Source organism: Diachasmimorpha longicaudata, chromosome 8 (assembly GCF_034640455.1).
Source record: "Diachasmimorpha longicaudata isolate KC_UGA_2023 chromosome 8, iyDiaLong2, whole genome shotgun sequence".
In the NCBI taxonomy this organism is placed as follows: Eukaryota; Metazoa; Arthropoda; class Insecta; order Hymenoptera; family Braconidae; genus Diachasmimorpha; species Diachasmimorpha longicaudata.
The window spans coordinates 7,334,321-7,361,168 of NC_087232.1; the positions used below are offsets into that span (position 1 = coordinate 7,334,321).

At 38.6% G+C, this 26,848-nt stretch overlaps 4 protein-coding genes across 10 annotated transcripts; 3 read left to right on the forward strand and 1 right to left on the reverse strand.

The window, feature by feature from the left end:
* Positions 1-24: 24 nt before the first annotated feature.
* LOC135165269 (far upstream element-binding protein 3) lies at positions 25-10,714 on the forward strand. 7 transcript variants are annotated; one of them, XM_064126398.1, is made up of 10 exons: positions 25-164; positions 254-1,119; positions 2,095-2,185; positions 2,599-2,778; positions 3,395-3,524; positions 4,716-5,418; positions 5,507-5,708; positions 5,901-6,529; positions 6,689-6,995; positions 9,989-10,714. In XM_064126398.1, exons 2-9 carry the CDS (start codon positions 1,036-1,038, stop codon positions 6,959-6,961), a joined length of 2,292 nt encoding a protein of 763 aa, XP_063982468.1. In that variant the 5' UTR covers positions 25-164; positions 254-1,035; the 3' UTR covers positions 6,962-6,995; positions 9,989-10,714. The 7 variants fall into 7 exon arrangements, with proteins under 7 accessions (XP_063982468.1, XP_063982467.1, XP_063982469.1 ...); XM_064126397.1 differs by lacking the exon at positions 9,989-10,714 and adding an exon at positions 7,590-8,070; XM_064126399.1 differs by lacking the exon at positions 9,989-10,714 and adding an exon at positions 7,590-8,070 and having other exon boundaries at positions 4,716-5,412.
* On the reverse strand, positions 10,473-16,933 carry LOC135165280 (GMP reductase 1-like). Its single transcript, XM_064126412.1, has 6 exons — positions 16,738-16,933; positions 14,714-14,833; positions 14,317-14,574; positions 13,260-13,448; positions 12,869-13,071; positions 10,473-12,496 (listed from the first exon to the last, which is right to left on the reverse strand). Exons 1-6 carry the CDS (start codon positions 16,822-16,824, stop codon positions 12,307-12,309), a joined length of 1,047 nt encoding a protein of 348 aa, XP_063982482.1. The 5' UTR covers positions 16,825-16,933; the 3' UTR covers positions 10,473-12,306.
* A 167-nt stretch (positions 16,934-17,100) lies between these two features.
* Positions 17,101-20,268, forward strand: LOC135165268 (U3 small nucleolar RNA-associated protein 14 homolog A). Its single transcript, XM_064126396.1, has 3 exons — positions 17,101-17,294; positions 17,389-19,285; positions 19,396-20,268. Exons 1-3 carry the CDS (start codon positions 17,206-17,208, stop codon positions 19,885-19,887), a joined length of 2,478 nt encoding a protein of 825 aa, XP_063982466.1. The 5' UTR covers positions 17,101-17,205; the 3' UTR covers positions 19,888-20,268.
* Positions 20,269-20,432: 164 nt separating this feature from the next.
* On the forward strand, positions 20,433-26,729 carry LOC135165281 (S-adenosylmethionine decarboxylase proenzyme). Its single transcript, XM_064126413.1, has 5 exons — positions 20,433-20,773; positions 22,007-22,093; positions 25,127-25,253; positions 25,671-25,773; positions 26,143-26,729. The coding sequence occupies exons 1-5, from the start codon at positions 20,646-20,648 to the stop codon at positions 26,727-26,729; spliced, it is 1,032 nt and encodes a 343-aa protein (XP_063982483.1). The 5' UTR covers positions 20,433-20,645.
* The last annotated feature ends 119 nt before the right edge of the window (positions 26,730-26,848 follow it).

A 26,848-nucleotide genomic window follows, 5' to 3' on the forward strand; every position in this document is an offset into this window, starting at 1 on the left:
GCTAGTCACTCCACCACGACTGTCGTGACACTCTGGCATACACGTGGATCTGTATTTGGAGGTGTGTGCAGGTTTATGAATTTAGAAAGGCAACATCCCCTAAATTGTTTAACCTGACGTCAAGGGCTCTAGCTGCAACCCCTGGAAGGGTAGGGAGCCAATCAGTAAGTCGGGAATTATTCTTTAGATAGTTCTTCAGATTATCAGTATCTCGTGAATTAACAGATAGTAACTGGAAACTCTTCGCTTGTAGGGCACTAAATTCCTACAAGAGAATTCTAGGAAACTTCCGGTATACCTATTGGTCCCCAACGAATTCCCAGTAAGGTAAAAAATGGCAAGTCGGTTCTTCCAAAATTCACCGGTCATTTACCCTCTTTAACCTCTCCCCCCACCGCCGCCGCCAGACCATCGGCTACATCGGCCATTTTGCGCCGCCATCTTGCCCTCCGTAACCACAGCAAAGTTGTCTACTCACCCGACCGGAATCGGTACTTAGACGCTCCCAAAACGTGCGTTCCAAGTTCCCAAAAATCCCCGAAAATCCTAAAGCCCGGGCGTATTAAAGTTGTAGAATAAATAAAATTCCCCGGGGTGCACCGTGTACGGTTTAATTCTCAATCGCTTAACATTCCCGATAATATTCCACCCCGTCATATTAGCGTGATTGTCCAGACGCCTGTACTGCGCCGACTCCTCGCTTCGCACTTCGTTTCGTGTCCATACTCGCCTCAATGCTCATTTCTCAGTGAAAATTCACATTTTTCCGGCGATTTTTCGCCCAAAGAAAGTACGAAAAAGTGGCCAAGTGACGACAAATACGTGAAATCAAGTGTACTTACTTCGAATATAAAAGATAACCCTGAAAATAACCCCTGAGGCATCGGCGTCGCAGCTCAGGAGGTACTCGAGTAATACAAAAAGAACAATTTTCACCGAAAAATCGTTTCTAAAACAACTGCAGTAATACCTCCAGAAAGCTATAATTTTTTTAAACACCGATAATTGTAACGTTGTTTGATGTTTTATTAAAAAATGAGTGATTACTCAGCGGTAGCTCCGCCACAAAATTTCAGCCAGAGCTCGGCTTTTGCCGCGGCTCTACAGCGTGCCAAACAGGTATGTTAATTGTTTCGTGGAAATCACGAATTTTTTTAACACACTATTGCACTGTTGGTTTTATTCTTTATGCTGATTGTTTGATGATTGTTATGGTTTATTTGGCTTTTTTTTATTACTGTTCACTTGATTTGCTGATTATTTTAGAGCACTTTTTGATTTTTGGAGAGGGGGAAAACTGAATGGTTTTTTTTCTTAATCGCTAATATCTTCGCTCTGACTGAGTGAAAATCGATGAATGGGGGATCATGGTGATCAGATTTTTGTGGATTTTGCAATGAGCTTTGATTTTTTTGCATCAGATCTGTAGGATGGGAGATTTCGGGCTTTGACGGGAGACAATTTTGGAGTATTGTGGATTGAGAGTCCAAAGTTAATGGCAGATATCTTGAGAACGGCTGAGACAAATTTTTTGAATCGGTTTTTTTTTCAATGTATTTTTACCGTATTTGCAATGAGACGTGAATCGTCGAATCGTTTCATCTGGAGATATTCACAGGTGAATTCGGAGCTTTCAGTCTCATGTGCTGTTGATTGTCTTTTAATGGTAATGAAATAGTCCGTTTTTTATGGTGAATATCTCGCAATTGTTTGAGTGAACTAAGATCAACCCAGCGCCATTTTGAGTATATTTTTATTGTCTTCAAAATGATACCGGATTAGCATCAATCGAATCGTTGGAATTGAGGATATTGATGATTTAATGCGGACCATTTTGTTTTCCCTCTCCTGTTGAGTTTGATCCAGGTTTAATGTGAGATGTACTAGATTTATGGACTCTAGGTAAAAACGTGGAGGGTGATTGATTGACTGATTGACTAATTGATTCATTGTTAATGGTGATGATGATTTTGTGAAATATTTACGTGGAATTATCGTGGTTTAGCCCCGAGTGGAACGTTTTATGTTGATTATATTTTTTTAGAGTTTATTTTAGAGATGTTTTTTGGTTTTGTCAACAATGATTTTTCGCAGATTGCAGCTAAGATAAATCCAGGAGGCACACAGGGTACCGAAGGAAAACTTAAACGATCACTTGAGGATGGTCCAGGTATGGTTCATGATGGTAAAAATGATTAATGATTTTAATTGGGTATTTGGTGCTAGAGAAGAAGTCAAGAAGTAGGAATTTTTGAAAAAATGTCGGAGGAAATGTAATTTATCTCAACCTATGGCAATTTAAAAAATATTTACAAGAACTTAGATCATCTCAGTAATTTCCTAGACTTTTCAAACGAGTTCTTGTGGTTGACATTTTTTTTTAACCGCAAAAACCACTATTGAAAATTGCTGGGTGATTTTTTTTAATTTTCTAAATAACAATAAATATCAGTATTTTCGAAAAATGTAGAACACGTCATTGTTGGTGTCTCTCCATTGATATGATCATTTCCCGGCAAAATTGAAATGTGTAATTCACTGGGACTGAGATCAATCGGAGACAGCAAAAATATCTTGAGCGTATTTTCCCACTTTTAGTAGAACCTGAGGCCAAGAAATTAGCACCCGATCCTCTAATGAACCTTCGTGCGCCATCGATGGGAGATCCAAGCAGTGGACGATCAAGCTCCCTAGCTTCGTCGCCGCCTCACGGAGTCAGTGGTATGGGTGGTATCTGCAATGAAGATATTCGAGTCCCTGATAAAATGGTTGGATTGAGTGAGTAAATGATGAATGCACTCCCTAAAAACAAGAATCAAGAATTTAATGTAAATCCTTGAACAATTTTATTAGCTCTTTTTTTAACTTTTGGATATTAATATATAATACGCCAATATATACTATATTAATAGGTTAATGTTAATTATTTACATTAATATATATTGCTATTGTTATATGAATTAATTCCATAAGCGAATCCAACGCTGAAAGGGGAATCCCATTATTTCAGTGGTGAGTGGTTCTGCAGAAAAATTTGAGTCGATTTTGTCTGTAAAGGATTTTTGTTTTCGAGTAACAATTTTTTATTGAATGATCCATTCGTTTTTGGGGCAACTGAAATCAGAAATATGTCTTGCTTTGAATCCGTTAACTATCGAATACCACATCACCACTGAATTACCCTTTTATTCATGGTTTTATCGTTGTTTTCATCATTAACTAACTTTAATTGGGCAAATAAAATTTGCAAACAATTTGTTTCGTTGAACTCTCCACAGTGCTCAACCCAACATCTTTTGAAATTCACGTGAAAACCAAATGAAAAATGCTCCCACTCCCAATACAGAAAACAAATCATTAATCACCAGTTATTAATCCATTATTATTTTTACAGTAATTGGAAGAGGTGGCGAACAAATAACGAGATTGCAAAGTGAAACAGGATGTAAAATACAAATGGCGCCCGAAAGTGGCGGTCTACCGGACCGTGTTTGCACTCTAACTGGTTCACGAGAGGCTGTCAAGTAACTTGTTTTCCCTTCTTATTTCAAACAATTCTTTTATTTATTTTGATTATATTCTTTATGCAATGCAATCCCCATACATATGACAATATTCCGCATGAGTGATTATGAAGATTCATCTTCATTTGAGAGGAAATTTATGAAATTTTGAAAGTTAATGTGATGTTTTATAGGGAAGTGGTGGAAAGAAATAATGTTTATCTCGAGATCTAAGGGGCTGGGGGATAAATGAGAGAGAATTAAATTTTTAAGAACAGATTAATCCTTTAATCGTCAAGTTTGATGAACTTTCAATTGCGAATGTATATCTCGAAAGAAAAAAAAAATATCCACCACTTCACCACTCAATTCTCCTGATGATTCTCACAACTGCATTATCTGTGACGTCCCAGGAACCTGAACAATTCGATCATCACCTCGCCACAATATAAATGTAGCCATCACCCCCGCAATATGAACAATCCACATGCATTACGCCTTATGTCAAACTCAATAGAAAAAAAACATCAAAGAAAATCAAGAACAGATGTAAAAAAAATTATGAAATTTTATTCCAGAATAATTAGTAACCTGGATGACCGGCTAATAAACTCCAACGATAAATAATGTGTTCACCAAATGTCTGAGAACATTAGTACATAAATAATAATCCAACGATTTGTAAATTGAATTATCTGTTTTTAAAATTGTTCGACATAATTTTTCTTTTGTTCTGTCATTTTTTCTGTTAATTCACTTGTTAAACAATTTATTGTCGCAATTGATTTGTTTGAATTGATGAATAACTAATAGTTTTTTACTTTTACTAGGGAATGAGGAGTATGAAATGGTAATGGAAGGTGGAAAGGAGTTGATAGAATTATGCATGGGGGCATATTATCTCCCAGATGATTAAGAAAAAAAATTTATTATGTACTAGCTTAGAATTGCTTCATAAATCCACAACAATCGTATTATTTTCAATTTAATGAACAATTTAAAATATATATCCCGTTGGATTGATCGATATAATGATGTATTATCATGTGATTGTGCTTTAATTGCGAGATGATTATTTGAAAGGATAGTTATTATATGTGTCGTACCATTTTGCCTAGTTCTAGTGCTTTAAATCTTTTTTTTTTTTCGTTTACATTGACTGAGAGAACGATTTATTTCGGTGGCTTTATGATTTATTTTTGTGTGTTGCAGTAGGGCGAAGGATCTCGTGCTTTCCATTGTCAATCAGAGGTGCAGGGCTGAGGGCGTTGGAGACATGAATATTGGAGGAAACTCTAGTAGTAACTCGGGAAGCGGTGGTGGTGGTGGAGGTGGCGGTGGAGGTGGCGGTTCCATGATGAGTGGGCATCCGGGATCGGTGGAGATCATGATTCCAGGCCCAAAGGTTGGATTGATCATTGGAAAGGGTGGTGAAACTATTAAGCAACTACAGGAAAAGTCTGGAGCCAAGATGGTGGTTATTCAGGATGGACCTTCCCAGGAACAGGAGAAACCTTTAAGAATAACCGGGGATCCTCCAAAAGTCGAATATGCTAAGCAACTAGTGTACGAGCTGATAGCTGAGAAGGAGATGCAAATGTTCCGAGGCCCCAGAGGTGGTGGTCCTCCAGGTTCCAACGATCGTTCCGGAAGTTTCTCCAGTGACAATGGTTACAGCCATCCGTCATCGAACTCCGATGGAGTTGAGGTTCTGGTTCCTCGTGCAGCCGTAGGTGTTGTGATTGGAAAGGGTGGAGATATGATCAAAAAAATACAGTCCGAGACAGGGGCACGAGTACAATTTCAGCAAGGTCGTGAAGATGGCCCTGGTGACAGGAAGTGCCTGCTCTCTGGTAAGCCTCAGGCAGTTGAACAAGCTCGCCAGAGGATTCAGGAGCTCATCGACAGTGTAAATGTTAATTTCCCTTTTTTTAAAATTTATTTTGATCACTGGTTTGGAGATGAGGACGATGTCTTGCTGACTGAGTGATTATTTTTTGCAGAGGAGAGACGATAGGAATCCACAGGGACCTAGGGGACCCAGAGGCAATGGTTTTGGCAGTGGACGGCCTAATGAATATGGAGGATGGGACAGACGTCAAGGGGGTGGAGGCCCTCCTGGTGCTGGAGGTGGCCCCATGGGGGATAAAATCGAAACCACGTACTCCGTTCCCTCCACCAAGTGTGGCATTATCATTGGAAAAGGTATTTTTCTTTTCGTTTTTTTTTTCAAATAATCATTCATAAACATTATTCCAAATGATCGATGATTGTTTTACACTTTCATACTTTTATGGAAAGCACAGGATACTCTTTTGACGTCCAAACATCGCGATGGACATCAAGCTCTATCGCAATAAATAAATAGTTGAAAAATTGGTAAATCGTTAATTGCAGGTGGTGAAACGATAAAGCAGATAAACCAACAGACAGGTGCCCACTGTGAATTGGATCGTAGAAATCAAGGAAGTGAAAATGATAAAATATTCATAATTCGTGGTGCCCCGGAGCAAGTGGAGCACGCGAAGAGAATATTCAGTGAAAAATTGGGAATGGGCCCTGGTGGTACACCTTACGGTGGTGGGCAGGGTGCAATTGGCTACAACCCAAGCTGGAATGCAGGAGGTAGTTATCAGACGTGGCCAGGGGCTGGCCAACAGCCGAACGAGGCCAACACTCCTGTGCAACCGGTTCAAGTTAATCCACAGACAGGACAGCCTGACTACAGTGCTCAATGGGCTGAGTATTATCGTTCACTGGGTATGCACAGAGAGGCGGAGATGATTGAACAGCAATCGAAGCAGGCTAAACCTGATCAGCAACAGCCAGCACCCCCTGGGGCGCAGGCTGGTGGTGCTGGACAGCCACAGCAACAGGTGCAGGCTAATCCACAGCAGCAGGCTAATGCTGCACAAAATGGTGGACAGCAGCAAGCAGATTACAGTGCACAGTGGGCCGAGTACTACAGGAGCCTGGGAAAGGTCAAGGAGGCTGAGGTCATTGAGGCTCAAATGAAGGCTGGAAAGGTAAGATACTAACTTTCGTCGTCAGACATTTCCTTCGAGACTCTGAACACTCCGTTTTCCCAGTCTTTATGACCTTCACTTATTCATAATCCTTGGGGGTTTGACAATTATTTTTTTTATTTAAAAAAAGACTTAAAGATGGAAAACATGAATTTTCAGTTGGGTGCAGCAGCCAATCAAATGGCGCAGCCCCAGATGCAACAACAGCAGGCAATACCAGCTCAACCAGCGAATCCCCAATCAGGTGCACCCAATGCATTTCCCCACGCCTATGGAGCCTATCCAGGACTAAATGCCGGCTCAACACCTGCTGCCTACTACCCTGGTGGCGGTGGTGCAGCTGCACCACAGCAACAGCCTGGCCAGCAGAATCCAGCGTTCGCTGGTGGATACCAAAACTATCCATACTCACAACCCAACTCCGACAACTAATGTCTCCACCTGATTTATCAGTCACCATTAATATGTGAGTATCTCAATCTCCTTTAAACAATGAACATCATGAGAAATTGTGTAAATGGGAGTATTTAATAAATAATGTGATAAATCGAGTTGTTTAATTAAATTATTTTAATAATTGATGATTTCATAATTGAAAAAATGTTTATAATTTTTTTCCGTCATTAACAGTGAGAGAAATCATTGAAGAGTTGATCAATATCAAGCGATCTTTTAGGGAATTTTATTCACAGAATAATTCAATTTATCACAAAATTGTCACAAATACTCCAATTGGTCCTCAACTTTACACAATTCCTCGTGATAAGTTAATCTAAAATGTCTTCTGAAAGATTTAAACTGTTTAACATTGTGCATCAATGGTGTAACAATAATCTCCCATGCATAATTGTTCTCAATTTATCTGTGAAATATTTTTGTGATTTCATTGATATTTTCAGGTTTTCACATTTGAAAATTCAACAAAATTACCAAAAAAAAAAACAATTCCCAATATATTTATAAACATATGATATTACACCTTTGACTATGACATTGAAATAAGTAATAATCAACGAAAGGTAATTTATGTTTTTGTACAGTAATATATTATTTCCAACAGTTTTTTCAGATAGCTTTCCATTGGGACGCGGTTAAATGCCTGCTGTTGTCTTCATAATAGTTCTAACGTTAAAAATAATCATTAAAAAGTAAATAGAATCCACAAGATAATTAAACTCAGAATGCTTTGATTGATTAGAAGAATGAGCCATCAAGCTTTGAAAATACAAAAACAACATCAGAATTATCTTCAGTAAATGAAAAAGCTATAAGAATCCGAATGACAAGTTAATTTATTATGATTACAATGTCCTCCGCTCTTTCTTCTCTTTTTTTATAAAAATGTATATATATATGTATCCAGCTACATATATATACCTGTAGGATATCACTGTTCTTATTTACTATAAGGTTCATATATTCTGAACTATGAAATACGATAATACGAATGAAATTATGGAGAAAACTATCGGAATAGTATTATGTATGACTACAACATCATTATGTCCATGTTTTCCATTAAAATCTGACATTTCTTCTTATGCATATGGTTATTAAGGTGTATTAATACAAGGGAGTGACGAGAGATATCTTGAATGTCGATTGGGGGATTTGTTAGGGCAGCAGTTGAGGGCTTTTAGATGTTTCTTGCCCGACAAAAATTTTGTCAGTATTTTTGGGTGAATCGGATCATTGGGGAGATTTTCGCGAAATTATTTGGTAGAAATCAGAGCTATTTGCGTATTAAAGAAGGTTTAGAAGTGTAGTTTATGATGATTTGATTTTTTTATGCAAAAGTCTCCAAAGTTATCGATTTTGTCGAAAAATGTCAGGGGCCTTTTTTGTAGCTGATGAAATTTACCACAAAAGAACCTCAACTGATAATCCTCTTTAACTCTTCAATTACCGTGATAAATCGACCTATTTAGTTACAAATCCTGAATAAACCATGAAGGTAAGGTTCCTCAGGTGATGGCAGTGGAACGAAGCCTCTTCACGTCTGCTGTGGCTTCCAATATGTCATAATTACATTTGTTTACACCATGTATCCATTAAACTGTCGAAATTTATTTTACACATGTATTCGAGATAGTAAAAGAAAAACAATATAAAAAAAATTATAAAATCATTGATAAATATCTTGACATATCGCATCGTGAATATGCTCATTCAGGTCTTTTGTCAATCGTGATTTCATTAACCACTCCCACATTTTAGGATCGAGAATGTGCAGCTGTGCAAAAAAGAAAAAATCTAATGGATATTTTGTAGATATTTTTTTTTTTCATTATTATCCAAGTTTTATTGGATTCACTTGAAATTGCTATGGTATTTGTTATTGTCATTGGCATTTTTTTTTAATTTTGTGAATGAAACATATCAGGGATGGTGCTGCTGATCTCCGGAAGGATGAATTCGTAAATTCAGCATGTTGTTTCATTTTACAATGCAAACTGATTTTTTTTTTATTGAAATGATGATCTGTCAGGGGAGATTGATGCTTGTTTAAGGATGTTCAGGGATGATGGGATTATTTCTCTAGTTTGATCTTTACAATTGCATCTTCTGATATCACTAATTACTCTCCTCTTCCACTCATTTTTTTTAATTAATAACTGACTCCTTGAACATCCCTTAATAATCAATCAAAATCCTGATGAAGATAATTACCAACATCTGGGATACCTACCATGAGGAGTAATCGCTAATCAATGATAATGGTAAATAACGATGAATACCGAACTGAGAACAAATTGTTTTTGCTAAGAGTGTTGCCTATGTCTCGTTCTTTCTTTAGGTTTTTTCATGCTAAATAGATGGCAATATCGCCTTGTACGCGAATTTATTGAATAATAAACTGTACTAGTATCTCCTATGATTTATCCATATTTAAAATTTTACTTCTTAGGGGAATGCCGGGCCAAAAAATCAGAAATTATTGTCTCGGATTTCGAGAGTGAGATGATCCTCGGGAGTTAAGGATTGAAGATCAAATGATTTAAAGAGTTTAACGAGTTAGTAGAGGTCAGAGAGGATCATTTGATTGGGCCCTCAGGCCTGGTAATGATAGAAACCTCAACTGCAAAAAAAAATTCTGGCTGGTCCTGGACAGTCATTTTTCCTAATCAATTTTGTCCCGGTTCCCCTATTTCAATTTTCATTACTTTTTCCTGTTCTTTCCTTAACTAGATTTAATTGAATTGATTATTTATCGTAAAGTTTGAATTGTTGATGATCGTATTACACCGTAATTAGTTGACTAATTAACATGAATATGATGATTTCGAATTGATGAATTTAGCACTCTTTTTAGAACTGAGTACGCACCATTTTTCAATTGCTATTTGTTTACACGACTTTTTTTTGTTAATTGTCTCCCTCGTTGATGATTTAATCGTTGTATTGTTCTTTACCGATTCAGGCTGTTGTTTAAGAATTAAAATTCATCTGTCGTTTCAGGACGGATGCTGCGACACACGTGTTATGCGGATGAGGTAATTCGAGGGATGGATTTCATTTTTGTAAATATCTTTTTTCTGGAACCATTGCATACCCTTTCTTCGGCTTTTTCTACTCGAGGAATAAATTTTTTTTATTGTAAAATGGATTTTGGATATTTTTGAATAGGAATTTCCCACTGCAATTCGGAATTTTTCATTGGTTTAAGTATTGAATGACCCTTTTTATTGCCGATTCCAAACAGATTGGACTTTAGGATCTTTTGATCATCGAAAATTATGGGTTAATCAAACATGCAAGAACTTGCAAAACTCAAAAAATGAGCTTCCAATTTCGCAATTATCGTTATAATAAGTAGATTTATAAAAAAAAATACGTCGAAATCTTTTTTGTACAAAAATCAATTCCCCACCAAATTGTCCTCTGAAACCACTCACAACAGAGATAATCAAACATTGAGAAACTGACACTGAAAACAATGAGATTCAAGTACTCAATACACTTTATTAACATCAACCAACAAGAGAGAAAAACGATAAATAAAACAAAAATTCATACTGTTACTATCACATTATCGGGACTCTTACGAGACAATCACACATACCAAAATCACCAAACACTTGACTCTAGACATTTTACATAGCAAATGTATATGTTTTATCGAGAATTATAATCAGCATACGTAAAACACAATAAATCAATTTTTCATAAACGATTTATAATTAATATTGGGTTGTTGAGAAAATGAATAAAAAATCTGGCATTGAAGGAGACAGTGGAGCAACAAAGGTGAATACCTCAAAATTAGTTGAGTAAATTTTCCCAATTTTTTTTTTCATTCTCAAGATATTTTTTTGCACTTTAAAATGAAGCTTGACTTAACCAAATCCCATCATTCGTTCAAGAAATATTTATAAGCCACTGGATTCGCTTTTCCTCATTTCTGCGATGTGGCACGATGACTATCGTTTAATCAATAAAAAAATGCTCTCTATACCTTCGTGCCTCTAATTACCCTCATCAGGTTATCAGAGGATGCAAAGAGGAATTCGTTCCGAAGAAAGGAAACACCGGTGCCATTATCCAAGGACAAATTGCATGAGTTCGTGTGCGTAAGTGCACCTAAGATAAATCCCTGAAATTTGTCGACGATTTGTCAACAATTGTATTGCATTTCCCCTAGCTCGGAGGTCGCACAACTTTCCACCTACTTCATATCAAATGATTTGACTTGAATTATTGCATTGTCAGTAATTATCCCAACGTTTATTATTTTTTTGTTCTACTTTGAAGGCGATTTGTTCTTTCAAGTAACAATTAACAAAATTAAATAACAAATCAATATCCATAAATTAATTTCAATTCTTAATTTTTTTTTTCAATTGAGAACCTAACACAAAGATTAAATACAATTACCCTACTAGTTGAAAGTGCATGTCTTTAGTTTGAATGATTAATTCAATTAATTGATTAATTTGTAACGCTTGTGAATATTCTCATGATGAATTAGATTTTTCTCATTTGAAATTGCTGGGTGGATGCCAGTCGATGCATTTATTTGTTCCGAAGACGTTGACTCTTCGATTGATTTTTTAATACTTTTAAATACGCAGTTACTGAGGGTTTCAAATAGGCTCTACTCGTTGCGAGGGCTAAACTCTTTGATTTTCTTCGAATATCGCGAATAAAGCGTCGAATTGACATAAATGTAATCAAAACAGGGAGAAAGATCAATTCCATGGATCGATATCCGATCTAAACGACGATTAAATTTCCATTCATAATCATCGCATTCTGTCAATTGCGATTTTATATGAAAAAATTTAAATAAATTACTAAAATCAGATATATCAACTCTGATTAATTGGAATCGTTTAATGAGAGGCCTTGACTTCAATTCAACAAGATGCAATATGGAGGTCGTTTTAGAGAAATTACGACAAAGATCTATAATTCTCTAGGTTTCCAAGTGTCGCCAAAAATTGTTGAAATCCATTTTCAGTTCAATAATTATCTAGAGCACAAGTAAATTTGTTTAGAAATACCATGAGACGAGCCTCTGGAGGATTAAATATCCGATATCATTAATTTTGGAGCTGAATTCTGGCAAAATGCATAATTGCAATGATTATCCCCCACATCTCCATCTCAAGCCGGCAAAAAGCGAATTTAACAATAATAGTTGTTATTACTGTTGAATAATAATTTTCAACGCTTCAGCAACGCGCTCGGAAAATAAAATGAAACATACAGATCAATGATTTTGTTGAAGACACAATCACCGAGGGAATTTCCACTAATTTGAATTAACCCTATATTTACGAGGGTGGTCCGTACATGGGATTCAATTGCTGCGTGCACCTTATGAATGTGGCACGTCTCGGTAGTTCTCGTAATCTAGAGGCGCCGACGTAGGTGCAGGCCGACCTCAGTCCACCGAGAAGGTCGAGGACGGTTGTCTCGACGTCTCCTCTGTAAGACACCTCAACAGTCTTTCCTTCAGAAGATCTGAAAGGACATGAGGGGAAATTTTGGAGTTTTTTTTTATTATAGATTTTGGAGCGGATGAATTGAAGATAGAGCTGACACATTCTTTTTTTTTTCACTGCGTATGGGCTGGACTTTTCATGAATTTATATTTTCAACTGTATTTAGCTGAACACAATTGTAATTTTTAAGACGGTTTTTCCTGTTAAAAAATATTTCTTCCTCCAACAAGTCAGTATAATAAATAAAAGTAAAGTTTTTGTATTTTTTATTGCATTAGTTTTATCTACTGAGATTAGTTTGCTGCTTCGTTGGTGATTTATTAATGTTGAACGTCTCGAGCACCTGCTGACGTGCTCGGGATAATGAAATTTAATGTTTTTGTTATCGTACCTGTACTCAGCAACACCACCTGCGTGCTTCTCCATGGCTGTCCTAGACGCCATTCCATAGAACAATTTGACTTTTTTCCCATTTTTCTCTATCACTTCCCCACCGCACTCGTCGTGCCCCGCGAACATTCCCCCCGCCATCACGAAGTCCGCACCGGCTCCGAAGGCCTTGGCAAGGTCTCCAGGACACGAACAGCCTCCGTCCTAATTTTTTAAAGAGACATTACCCCACATTCGTGACAAAATTATGGAGAGTAGCTAATGTGAAGTGAGTCTTATGAATCGAAAACCCAATTCCATAGATGATGAATTATTTATCATTGTATTTATATAATTTATGAAAATTTACCCGGAAACTTAATTTATGAATGAAAAATTTGATGAATTCTTACTGATATAATGTGCCCCTTCAATCCATGCGCAGCATCAGCACACTCGATAACCGCAGACAACTGTGGATATCCAACCCCTGTCTTCATTCTAGTGGTGCAAACCGACCCAGGGCCAATGCCAACTTTAATAATATCAGCACCAGAAAGAATCAATTCCTCCACCATTTCCCCGGTCACAACATTGCCGGCCTTGACAAGAAATATTTTTGTTATTCGTTGAAAGGTCATCAGTATCAAAACGAAAATGAGGTCGCTAAGAATTGGTAATCACCGATTAAGCCCTAATATCGCATCTGTATCCCTGGACAAATGTCTTTTGCTTCAGAAGAATAAATCCGAAAAATAAACAAAAATGAAATTTTCACTTCTTCCCACTTCCCAGCAGATCTCTGGTAGTAGAAAACCAAATAAAAACTTCAGAATCATTGCGCAAACTTAAATGAAATATTTTCGGTTCCAGTTGAAACACGATCGATGTCGAATGAAAAATCATGTCGTTAAGCATTAAAGTATGACGTCATTCTTGGAACGTAATCAGGCAGTGCAACGGGCTGAGTCATACAATTTTTTATTCCGTATAAGTCACTGATAACGATTCAAAAACATAACAGGAATGTCACAGGGCTATCGACTGCGTATCATTCAGAGCAAAGTGGAATGAACCTCATTTATATGTTTACAATGCAAAATTTTATAAGTTACAAACATTTTCAAATAAAAATGTCATCCAAATAAATATTCCTTCCAAAATCATTCCACAACTGAGCAGAATTTTTTAAAGAACGAAAGTTTCGTCGATAATTCTGTATAGCCACGAGCCAATCAATAAAGTACGCATTTAGGGCTCGGGATAATTTTAACTCCGATAAGGCAATGAATGAATCTAAGCCATTATTTTTATCTCATATCTGATTTTAAATTAAATGTTTTGTCTCACCAACAACAATTATTTTTATGTAGATATGGAATTGCTCAAGAAAATGACTTTAAGCAATTAAAATTTTGTACCTATAGCTTTTAATTCCCAAAAAATTATGAAATAATGATATGCACTTACGATTATCGTATGATTAGGAAATTGTCCCCTGACTTTCCTCACAAACTCCACGAAATGCTGTGAGTATCCATTGGCAACATCCAGGCAAATGAAGGTCAGCTCAGGAACCGCGGTGAGAACAGACGTGAGTCGTTCAAAATCCCCTGTGCTGGTTCCTGAGGTGGCAGCAACGTTTCCCAGACAATCTGGATTTTTTTCAGCGAATTCTTTCCACTCATCGGCGGAATAATACTTATGGACCGTTGTAAACAGTCCATGCTTAGAGATTAAAAAAAAAATACGGCATCATTTTCATAATTTTCCCATAATTTTCATTATTTATATTTTTTGCTGGGCTTGATATCAGTTACAAGAGCCTTGAAGTTAAATTAACAAGCGATGAAGGCTGTATAATTACCTTGGATAATGCCCTAGCCATTTCAAATGTCCCAACAGTGTCCATATTCGATGCCATCACTGGTATACCTTTGTACGTTCGTTTCGAATTGCGAAACGTTATTTCACGAAATAAATCCACCTAGAGGGACAATCGCATGTGTTGAGAAGAGAAAATATAATATAATTATCTAATGTAATAGGCTATACAATAAATTATAATTATTCTGTAGGGAAATGGTGAAACGAGAGGAATTAACTGATCCCCAAACTCGTTTTCTAACGACTATCTCGATAAATAAGGGCAATGGCGGAATTTTCATGACAAACCCTTTTTATAGGGAGCAATAAGTTCTGCAAAAAGTCTGCACGAAAATATTTCCAGTGCTTCTAAATTTCGAAATGCCTATCGAAAACCGAGGCTGGGGATAAGATAACTCGCCTCGTTTTACCACTTCACGGCAGAGATATAGACTTTTTTTCTACCGATAAAAGAAGGAATAACCGTGGGTGTTAATTTATGCAAAAATGGGAGGAACATAAATGCAGTGATTGATTTTGCTTCCAGGTAGAAGTGCTACATCCTTCCATTTTGATATTTGCTAATTTTTGTTGGGGTGAGGCAGAGTAATAAAAAAATTTCTGTATACTAATCAAGATATTTTTATTCGTACCGTTTTTATGAAATTTTTGAGGCTTCTCTAGGGTATTGGAGGGTGAGTTTGGAATCTTTCAAGTTATTAATCACGAATATAATGAGGCATTACTCAGTCATATGAAGACTGTCACATGACACACCGCAATGCGCTCGCTACACCTTGTTTATACTTGTACTGCATTTGAGACATTTTTTATTTTACCAGGAAGTCGAATCAAATGTATAGTGTCATGTAAAAAAATGGGGTAGAATTTCTGATTTTTTAATTCATTGATCTGGAAAAATGGATTTTATTTCTGGAATTAAAAAAATTATGAAATTTTTTTTGCGCTGACTGCTCTAAATTGAATTAAAAAAATAAATATGAAGGGAAAAAATGAGAAAGTGCACAGTAAAATAGCCAGGCAATTGACTCTTTCCTAAAACAAATGAATATTCGCCTTCGAAGTTGAACTAGAAGTGTCTAGTGTCATCCAAAAATAAAAATAGTGAGTCCCTGCGGGGAAAAAACGTCATCAAACCTTCGAGCAATTCCACAAAACCTCTCTCCCCGTCATTCGACAGATAAAAAATGATTCAAGAAATCACTCCGTGAAAATATTGAGGAATAATTGATAAATCGAACACTCAGTGTTTTTAAACAGTTAAATTGACATTGTCGAAATAAAATGTCGTTTGATTCATTGGAACCCTATGACTAGCTCCATAGTTTTGGAGTTATAAAGAATAAAAAAATTATAAATAATTGAATAAATGATTTAATGCGTAGAAACAACCTCTCAAAGAGAAATCAAAATATTCCAAATAATAATTAAGGGATTCACACTTGATCTCAAAATTCAATATTTGCCTGTGAAATTGAACTAGAAATGTATTGGGTCATCGAAAAATAAAAACGAGAGCCCCCTGAAATGGAAAAGTCTTACAAAATCTCCAAAAATTTCGAAAAACTTCCCTTCATTCCAAGAGAATAAAAAATCGCGAGATATCGTCCCTCAAAACATTGACTAATCGTCCTCGACCAATCAAACAAATCTGTAAAAAAAAGCAGAACCAGAAGTGTATAGGGTCATCCAAAAATAAAAATAGTGAGTCCCTGCAGTAAAAAACGTCATGAAACCTTCAAAAAAAAACTACACACCTCTTTCCCCTTCATTCCAGAAGAATGAAAAGTCTCCCAAAACCTATCCTCCAATAATCTCGACTAACCATCCTCAAACCATCAAGGAGATCCTTCAGCAAAATAAAATCGAAACTTCTCCAACACCTTCAACTTCGCCTTCATTGTCAGACAAAAAACTTCACGAAAAATCAGCGAAAGCGCATCATCGTACAAAAATATGAATACTTGGTCCTCCAATAAAAATAGAATATCAAAATAAACTCACATCGGATCGGCTTTTGAGTTCGCTCCGTTTAGGACGTAACAAGACATCCTTAAAGTCGAGTTTAATGTCATTGATGGTATTCGGCATCGTGTAGAGGCTGTCGATGAGCAGATGACGTGCACCTAGTCGTTGTTGGGCTGTGGCAGACTGGCAAGAGACCTTCTGCAGCTGCTGTGACGGACCGATCGTCGATTGCACTTGCACTGATTAATTTTTTTAAGGTCCGGAGTGGGGGGAAAGCACTTATGATGATACAGATTCCTGCGCCAAGTTTTATGTTCCGGCTATCGATAAGTTGTGTCCGCAGGTAAGTTAGGAATCACTTGGACTGACGGGGGTGAGTTCCTTTCTTTGCAGTTGTCTTCTCATATGTGCCGCCTTCTGGCACGTGCATCACTTAACCTAACAATTTTCGAAAGTTCAACGTGTTCTGGTGGGCTATTGAAAGTGATTTTCACTGTGTAGTTAATGATGAGTGACCTGGAGAATGATCATGAGGTGTCCAAGAATCACTCTAAGCTGCTGGAGGAAATCGCGAAGCTTGATAAAGGACAAAGGTGAGACATCATCGATGATTAGAATAAATGAATGAACGTGTGTTATCACTCCCTGAATAATTATGTGATGCTGAACTTTAATTAATCTGTACAGAGTGAAAACCCCCATCCGAAGTGAGCCTAGCCTGCTGGTATCCGAGTTCCACTTAGTGAAATCTGGGGTAACCGACAAGGACTCAGTCCGGTTAAATGACCTGCTCCACACCCTCCAGAGTAATCCCACCCACCGTCCCATCACCCAAAAAATCAAATCCCTCCGTACGACCAGCAAAGTCCTCCGGAAACCCCTGGAAAGACCACAAGCGGAGAAATTGAAACGAGAAGTTGGTTTCGAGAACGCAAAGAGAGAAATCCAGAAGTGGGATGCAATTATCACACGTAACAGAGCAGCCCCAAAGCTCTCCTTCCCTCTGGCCAAGGGGGACGTATCCTTCAAGGGCACCAGTACCTCCGACTTCGTAAAACGATTCAGAATCCAGTCAGATCTGGAGAAAGAGCTGGCAGCGCTGGAACCTCCAAAGCCAGAGCCAGAGAACAATCCGGAGGACGTACCCCTGACCCTCGGAGAGATTCTGGAGAGGAGGAGGGAGGCAGCGAGGTTCAGGGCCCAGCAGTCCTACAGAGAAGCCAAAGCCCATCGGCAGAATAAAATCAAGAGCAAGAAGTTCCACAGAATTGCGAGGAAAGAGAAGATAAAGAAACAGATTAAGGAGTTTGAGCAGCTCCAGAAAACAAATCCCGAGGCTGCACTAGAGAAGTTGGAGATGCTGGACAAGACGAGAGCGGAAGAGAGGATGTCTCTGAGGCACAGGAGCACTGGACAGTGGGCGAAGAACAAACAGGTCAGGGCGAAATACGATACCGAGAGTAGAAAGGTCCTTGCCCAGCAGTTGAGCATCAGCAGGGAGTTGACGCAGAAGATTCAGAAGGGTGAAGAGAGCGATGAGGGGGAGGATGGGGAGGTGGTGATCGATGGGGATAATCCTTGGGTGAATCCTGTGAAGTCTGGGGAGGAGATCGAGGAATTTGTTAAGGGATACAGGAAGTACTGGGATGAGAGGAACAAAATTGTTGCAGAGGAGAAGATGAAAGAAAATGGGGGTGCTGATGATAAGGGGGAGAATATTGTTCCCCCTGACGTTCCTGAGGCTTTGAATCCCGTGGAGGAGGTGGTCGAAGGCGGTGAGGAAGAGCCTGCCAAACATTCTGAGGAAAAATGCGAAAAGAGGAAGAAAACATTGCGGGTTAAAACAAAAACGTTCAAAGATCGGAAGAATGAAGGGGTACTAGATACCCCGGAGAATGATCTTCAAGGGGATGAGACCGGCAAGGGGAGATCAAGGGCAAGTGGACAGGAATCAACAGCGCTGGAGAATGGACAGGCTTTTGAGATAGAAGAGGTGAAATTTAAAGGGAAAGTTATAAAACTGAAGAAGTCGCAGCAGCAGTTCACATCCCAGTGGGCAGTAGAAACATTCCCCCGATCAAAGTCCAATGAATCAGAGGATCCTCCACTAGATCTTGATGATTTATTCGACAAGATGGAAGGGAAATTGAAGCAGAGGATGAAGAAGAAGATGAGGAGGGTGAAGCAGAAGCTGAGGAAGCTGGACAGCATGGCAGAATCGGAGGAGAATAGTAGGGAGGAACACGGCGAGGAGCTTCCTGATCTCTCCTTCAAGAGGACGAAGCTTCGTCCGGAGATTGATGAGGCCTTGGACGAGGATGTTGGGGAGCAGGGAGGCGAGGCGGTGAGGAATGTTATCACTACTGACGGGGAGCAGACGAGAGGGAACAAACGAGCAGCTGACATTGATCCCACAAACTTCATATCTGTGAAACCGAAGCACCTGAAGACACAGATTCCAGAGGGAATGGAGGAGGAAGGGGCTTTAGATGATAGCGAGGATGAGAGGCAGTATAATATGATCAGCGAGGCTTTTGCTGAGGACGACGTTGTGGAGGAATTCAGGAGGGAGAAGGAGGATGAGGTGATGTTTATCTTTTTGATAACTTATTTAGGGAGTTTTTAGTACTAGGGACAGAAGGAATTGATTATCTATTTTTTAAATTTTTTACTGAACTTCATTTTTCCTTTTAGATTAAAAAATCACAACCCGAAGACCTAGATCTTCGTCTCCCTGGATGGGGCTCCTGGGGCGGTAAAAACATATCTCAAAGTCTCCGGAAAAAGCGCAGATTCATAATGAAATTTCCGAAAGACGCACCCCGCAAAGACGAGAATAAAGGCGACGTAATAATCGTCGAGGATGGAAACACCGAGATAAAGCGGCACTTGGTCGCTGAGTTGCCTTATCCATTTACAAGCGTTGCTGATTATGAAGCGAGCATACGAGCCCCGATTGGTCGAGAGTTCGTCCCTGAAAATGCACATAAACGTTTGATTGATCCCACCGTGGAAACCAAGATGGGGACGATTATTGAACCCATGGACGAGGACGTCCTGATCAATAAAAAGAAGAAAATTACTGGGATGTTGCCGGACCCTAAAAATAAGGAGGGGATGAGGAACTTCACTAAGAAAAATGATAATCGGAGAAAAACTGGAACCCGACAGAAAAAAATTAAATGAAGTTGAAGAAAATATGGGTTGATCTTATATTCAAATGAGCGGAGGAACTGATGTAAATAATTAATTGAAAGTTAGAAGAATAAACCTTTTATTTGTTTGGAAGAATGAAGATTTTTCAAGAATGTTGAATTTTTCACATTGTGAAAATGCGGCGATTATTTTTCGACTGTAGATAAAAAACCTTGAAAAATATTTTTATTTCTAATTCCCCCACACAACCTTTTCTGTCAGAGCATTTCCTTACCAACAAAAACAATGTTCCGTCATTTCCTCCGAAACCCACTAATTAATGAGACAACTTGTTAATTATCAACGAGATCAAACATTCGGATCTCAGCATTATGAATTGTCTATTCATGTTTCAATAAATAATTTCAATCATTCAGTTCCAAAATCTTTCAAAAATTTTCTAACGCATGCGCTTCCTGAAAAACCAAGTATAAAAAAATGGTGGGAGACGTGACGAAAAGTCCTACTGCGCGGGCGCTCGTACTCTCTTTCTCCTACCTCTTGTTCACAATACGCGAGACAAAGAGATCCTAAAACCCCGAGAAAATCTACCACTACGACAACACTTGTTTGCCTAATTCTTTTCAGTTGAGTTCGAGAAACAGTCGGCACAAGTTGACAAATACAGAGTCGTACAAATATCTCACCAGCACTCCCTCCAATATTCCCAGAGTGAAGTCAAAAAAATTAATCCCGATTAGATAAAGAGTGAAAATAAATTGATACATAGAGAGTTGGAATTAAGTGCGATGGCGTCAAGTAAGGATGACAATTCAGAGAGCGTACAATTTTTCGAGGGCGTTGAGAAACTCCTCGAGATATGGTTCACAAGCACTGATGGACAGGACAAAAAACGGGACCTGAGAGACATACCCAGGTAAATAATCATCGATTAATTTCTTTATAGCGTCATGTACCTCGTGGTGATCTGTAACTGGAGACGTGTGGCTGATACCGCCCGGTCTTTTCTTTACTCGTCCACCCCCTTTAATTCGCTATGACGCAATACAACTCGTCGATGAGGGGCGAGAGAGGGTTTAGGGGCGACTTTTCTCAGTCAACAATATTATGAACAATTGTTTGGGGAGTGGAAAACGTGGTCTCAGGTTTATAACCTAGGTCTGATGTGATGCTGAAGTTGAAGGAAGACTCGGTTGGTGAAGACTCAATTTGCGGAATTCTAGGGGGAGGACAATATTCCTAAATCCTAAGAAGATGCGATCAGTTTGTCGACATGTGATTGCCCGACCCTTCTAGCTCCTCGAGAGCCTGGTGATCGAGGCTCTGATGTGTTGTTGAAGTTAGGGGCAGATTCACCTGGGGGAGACTGAATTTAGGGGATTCCAGGGGAAAGAATTTCAAAGCCCCTGGAAAGCTCGTTTAGACTTTGACTGTATGAGGACGTGACACTTAGAAATAGCCTCCTAATTTAAGGGTAAAGTCATTGTGTGGGTAGAGGAAAATTTGCCTCTGAGAGGTGTAATTCAGGAAATTGAAGGAGGAAGTTGGCCAAGAATCCTTTGATCCTTCTGATTTTACAAAAAATATCTGATAACCTAGATGAATGGGCAGTGCACTAAAATTGTAAAACTTCATCGGTTTAATTCTAATGGAAAGAGTAATGGACTCTGATTTTTACTCGTAAAACTCTCGACCACGAACGCCTTCAATTAATTAATTTCGTACAATCGAGTCTTTCATTTATCAATGAGAAAAAATCACTGATCATTTTATCGAGTCTTATCCTTCCCCCATTTAATTGATTATTAAGCCTTCTATCACATTCCTTTTACTATCAGTTGACCTAGAAACCCGATAGTTCTTACCAAGTGACTGTACAAGAGGCGATTTTATGTCGAATAATATTTTGGCCATCCAATAGTTGGAAAATTTTATGAAATATATAACGTGTCTGAACTCGACACTCTCATCGTGATCGATAATCGCAAGTTCTCCGCTTTTTCCCCCCTACGTTGTGGTCGCACAACGTAGTTACGATGTCTCGAGTTGATATTAAACTCACACGTGTGCATAACATGCAAGCCCTGTATCTTCAACTTTAATGATCAATTGGTGATAGTTTCATGTGGCTTTTATAATTTCGTTACAGGCACAAGTGGGAGAGTCTCCTCAAGATCGTCCGCTGTGAGATCATCAGCTTCTGCAGGAATGATCAGGTCGATGCGTATGTCCTGAGGTAATGTATCAGATTTTTTTCAATTGGGAAAGGGGGTTGGGAGGAGTAGATTTTATGATTTTGTTGATTTTCGTGCTTTTGAGGGTCCAATGACCATGTGACCCTTATGAATCATGTCTCCATCTACGCAGGTTCTTTAGGATCTGATAAGCATTTAACCCTCGACATCATTCAATCCTCAATTTTGATTCTACAATTATTTCCTTAACTTGAGAAAGGGCAGGCCTTTGAGGAGGGCCTTTGCCCCTCAAATTCACGTGCTTAGGAGTTGCTTAACCCTTATCCCAAAATGTCATAATGATTCGAGAGGGTGAAAACCGACATCTGCACGCAAATTCACTCTCAAGTAAATCCCATAATCATATCACATCGAACAATTGATATCTATGCATTCGGAAAATGTGTTTATCGCTCGAGGGCCATTATCGACAGGTTTAATTCAATAAATAGACAACTATGAACTCGTAAACTCCCTATTATTAGCTAAACAGCATGGGTTTCTATTCTTATCCACCGTGACGTCACGTAAAAATCAATCAAACCAGCGTTGACCTTGCGAGGGGCTAATTGAACCGTCAGTGACAGCAGAACAAATGCTGTAATTAAGAAAAAACTGTAAATTTTCCGAGGGAATTATCGTTGCTCTCGAAACTGCATCCAAAGTCCGTTGGGTGCTGGTGTTATTTTTCATCTGCTATCGGTTTTTTGAGATAACATTCCACGAATTCGTTCACTTTCCCGGGGTTATTCAGTCGATTTCATTTTTTAATAAGGAAGTCCAAGAAATATCAGATTGAAAATAGAATAATCAATCAATTTCGGAAGCTGATATCATCTAACGGTGGGCTTTGAACCTCTAACCTTCGCATTAAATGTTCGTGTTCTCGTGAATAACCCGGTGGATCACGAACATTTGACAATAAATATTGGGAACACATTTTTCTAATCTGGAAAGTTCATGAAAAATCCATGAGATAACGCGTTGAATGTGAAAAATATTTGTTAATATATTTTTTTTTTATTGTTTTAACTGATGTTATCTTACGTTGGGGTTTGAACCTCCAATCTTTGTTAGTTGTTCGTGTTCCGTTAAAAGGTTGACATGCACTTGAAGCCACCAAATGAAGATAAGAATGACTCAACGGCTGAACTCCAAATTTCTTTATCAATAACAAAAGATTCGATAAAGTATATGTTCTTGATTTCTTCCTCATCAGTTAATCGTTATCAAGCTTAAATTCTAGAATGTTTCCATCAAATATCATCAACCCACCAACCGATCACGTGAATTTCGACCTTCCCCCCAATCATTGCATTACTTTTTATATATTCCCCTCTTATTTCTCAATGCGCTCAGGTATACACATGTCTTACGCATCCGGAAACAATTTTTGGCACAATTTCAAGTGCCTTCAGACGTTTTGAAGAATTTTGTCCCCTTCCGTTTAATTTATTCGGCAGGAACGATGGAGGAAAGGAAATTGATCACGATTATTCGCTGAAATCAATGAAATCGCCCGATGGGAAATGCTCGTTCTATTAAAACCACTAGAATGATTGTGCCTCGTGCACGTGCAGTTGATTTGTATCGTCCAAACCCCTCGGAATTAAATATTACGCAATGAAAGTTCATTTCAAGTTTCACATCAAGAATGAAATAATTAAAATTTCATCTTTCGTTCATTACTGTTTTCGCTGTGAAGCGATTCGATAAAAACAATTTCTCTATTTTACTCGATATTCGATTACGAACCACTTCATGAACTTTGTCACCCTAAAAATATTTTCGAGATAATTTCTCTCTCATTTTCATATTTTCACGATTTCTTATTGTTGAGGGGTGAAGGGAAGCGATAAAAATAATCGTCGTTGATTAATATTTTTTTATTAGAATAATTCCACGATTTTCTCCACGAAGAGGGAAGAAAAGCACAAGCTTTGAAAAACTACCGTCCAGGAAATTTTAAAAAGACTATATCTCAAAATTTTTCATCAAATTCCTCTGTTTTTTTCTATAATTTTTTGTTCGAAATATTCAACGAATTGCACCTGCTAACTGTAATCACCGACAACGTTGATGCTGCCCCTGTGCAAAATTGTCACGTGTTTCTTATCTTGTTCGCGAAGACAGACCCATCTCAGGTCAATGTCCCATGTTATCTAGTTGCGATAACCCACAGCTATTTCTGCACTCAGACACAATGACTCGAATGAGGTAAAATTACTCATTAATCCGACTGATCGTCGAATTGTTTATGGAGCAGGAAGTCCACGTCATTGATCCAATTTTCCCAAAACATTGATGACGATACGTTCACCGAGGTCATGATGACGTCTCTGTGTTTGCCGTGTAGAAAGTTAAGATTGAAGTTAAAAATAAAGAGACTACGTTGTGACGAAAAGGCCATCGCCGTGAGTTATTTATAGTTTTTTGTTTTTACGAAAAAGTGGAAAATTTCGATTGACATCGAAAAACCAGAAATTGAGAAGCTGGAGGAGTGGGAGAAGGTTCTTGATCACTGCATCATCCATAAGTATCATCCATCAATTATTGCTATCATTGAAGATTTCGTCTGGAAGTGGTTCAACTTGCCTACCCTTAACTATTCAATTATCTCGGTAATGGTTACTTGTACGAATACCCAAATATTTTTTGTAGAGAAATTAATTGCCTGCGAAATGCCTCTTATCACATTTTGCCGTATTCCAATTCCCGGCAGAAAAAATTATGGAATTGTTTGGAGACTTCATCACCTCACTGTTATAACCTAAAAAATTATTGCTAAAAAGTATGAATCATTGAATTTTTTCGTTAACTACTAGTCTGACACGAAATTGCTTCAGTACCTTCTTTATAGAGAATTTAATTTCTTATACAAAAGAGTTGGACACATTTTGTCGTATGTCTGTCCACTATCGAGATAATATCGAAACTATCGAGCTTCACAGTCCTACAATCACTTCCAACCGAGATAATCTCGAATAAATCATCGCTGAAAGATCGATTGACGGGATATATCCTATTATTTCCAGTGAGAGCAGTATGTTCGTGGCAAAACGTCGACTAATCCTGAAGACATGTGGTACGACAACACCCCTGCAGTGCCTGGAGCCCCTCCTAGACCTGGTGGAGGAGTATACGGGTTTCGACGAAGTAGAAGTGAGTAAATTCTCGATAATTCCATGAGAACCCTTACCCCCAAGGTCGTGATCCTCTGACCTTCAGAGAAAAAGTAATGAGGCAGGAGATGAGGGAGAGGGAAGATGGCAACATCGTGGATAAATTTTCACGGCTCTATTCAGGCTGACAAGTGTCGAGCTATATAACTTGACCTAGTCCATGGAGGAGATACGTTGCTCTATATATAAGTTGAACCTGTGGTACGTCGGATGCCATATCCTCCTGGTTTATTGATCAGCTACCCCCAACAACTTCCCTCACCCTCGACATCCCAAGATTTTGATATCTATGTTCTGACATTTGTCGCTATGGTGACACACATTTTTATTTTGTCAATCATTCGATTTTGAAATTAAATGATTTGATAATTTATGGATGCTATGATTCTGATTGTAGGATTTGTTCTACTCGAGGAAGAATTATAAGAGACCGGAACTGCAGAATTCACCTCATCGGGCTTTTGACGATGAGGTTGCACTCTTGGATACAATTTTTCCGGGTAATTATGTTTCTGGTTATGTTTATGGAGTTCTTAAATTATATATTTTGCCAATGTTGTTCTGACGATTTCTCGGTGATTGGGAAGGTATGAATAGTTTCTTTTGCTAGAAATCAAACGCCAGAGAACACAACTGGTTGTTTAGGATAATTGTGAAAACTTTTTTTGAGTTAGATGAGAGTCAAATGCTCATATGGATCATTTGATTCTCGAAACCAATTGACCCTCATCTCATTGAACCCCTTCCTATCGTCAGTCCTCATTTATCCCTCCTTCAAACGAAAAAAAATTTCCTGAAGTTGTTCGAATACTTCCGCCCTTATTCAGAGCTAATCATCCGCTAGAGTCCTGAAGCCCTTGAATTTACAGACGGCGAGGCCTTCTGTCTGGGTGATACAGACACCGACTGCTGGTACCTGTACGTCCTGAACCGGGAGCACCCCACATCGACTCCCCCCGAGCCCGACCAAACCCTCGAGATTCTCATGACAAATCTTGATCCCTCCATAATGTCCATCTTCACCCGGGACGTCTGCTCTTCAGCGTCCGAGGCGACACAAAAATCTGGCATCGACAAGCTCATCCCCACAATGCTCATTGATGACTTTCTCTTTGAGCCGTGCGGTTACTCCATGAACGGCGTCTCAAAGTCCGGCAACTACATGACCATCCACATAACACCAGAGCCCGAGTTCTCCTACGTCTCCTTCGAGTCCAACATTCCGGAGACATCCTACACCGAAATAATCAATCGTGTCCTAAACACATTCAAACCCGGAAAATTTGTCGTCACAATATTCGCTAATAAGGAGTCCATAGCTGCTGACACACCACGTGAACTCGAGCAAACTGATTATCTGAATGTCCATGGTGAATGGCTGAGGAATGATGTGCAATACTGCAGATTCAAGAACTACGACCTAACCTGTGCATTTTACTCCAAATTCCCAAGCTGATGGTTCACTGATGGCCCGTCTGTGCTGCACGTTAACACCAGCACAGATGGGGCAACCCATTCCCTTGTCCATTTAACCAATTCCCAATCAGTAAATTTAAGGACAAAATTTGATAACAC

Coding starts and splice junctions, on each gene's coding strand:
- LOC135165269 (XM_064126398.1), top strand. CDS start 1,036: ATGAGTGATTACTCAGCGGTAGCTCCGCCACAAAATTTCAGCCAGAGC. Junction 2,186..2,598: donor TCCAGGTATGGTTCATGATG/GTAAAAATGATT, acceptor TCCCACTTTTAG/TAGAACCTGAGGCCAAGAAA. Junction 5,709..5,900: donor TGGCATTATCATTGGAAAAG/GTATTTTTCTTT, acceptor CGTTAATTGCAG/GTGGTGAAACGATAAAGCAG.
- LOC135165280 (XM_064126412.1), bottom strand. CDS start 16,824: ATGCCGAATACCATCAATGACATTAAACTCGACTTTAAGGATGTCTTG. Junction 13,072..13,259: donor TGAAGGGGCACATTATATCA/GTAAGAATTCAT, acceptor TTAAAAAATTAG/GACGGAGGCTGTTCGTGTCC. Junction 12,497..12,868: donor GGTGGTGTTGCTGAGTACAG/GTACGATAACAA, acceptor ATGTCCTTTCAG/ATCTTCTGAAGGAAAGACTG.
- LOC135165268 (XM_064126396.1), top strand. CDS start 17,206: ATGATGAGTGACCTGGAGAATGATCATGAGGTGTCCAAGAATCACTCT. Junction 17,295..17,388: donor AAGCTTGATAAAGGACAAAG/GTGAGACATCAT, acceptor TAATCTGTACAG/AGTGAAAACCCCCATCCGAA. Junction 19,286..19,395: donor GGAGGGAGAAGGAGGATGAG/GTGATGTTTATC, acceptor TTTTCCTTTTAG/ATTAAAAAATCACAACCCGA.
- LOC135165281 (XM_064126413.1), top strand. CDS start 20,646: ATGGCGTCAAGTAAGGATGACAATTCAGAGAGCGTACAATTTTTCGAG. Junction 20,774..22,006: donor GACCTGAGAGACATACCCAG/GTAAATAATCAT, acceptor ATTTCGTTACAG/GCACAAGTGGGAGAGTCTCC. Junction 25,254..25,670: donor CGGGTTTCGACGAAGTAGAA/GTGAGTAAATTC, acceptor TTCTGATTGTAG/GATTTGTTCTACTCGAGGAA.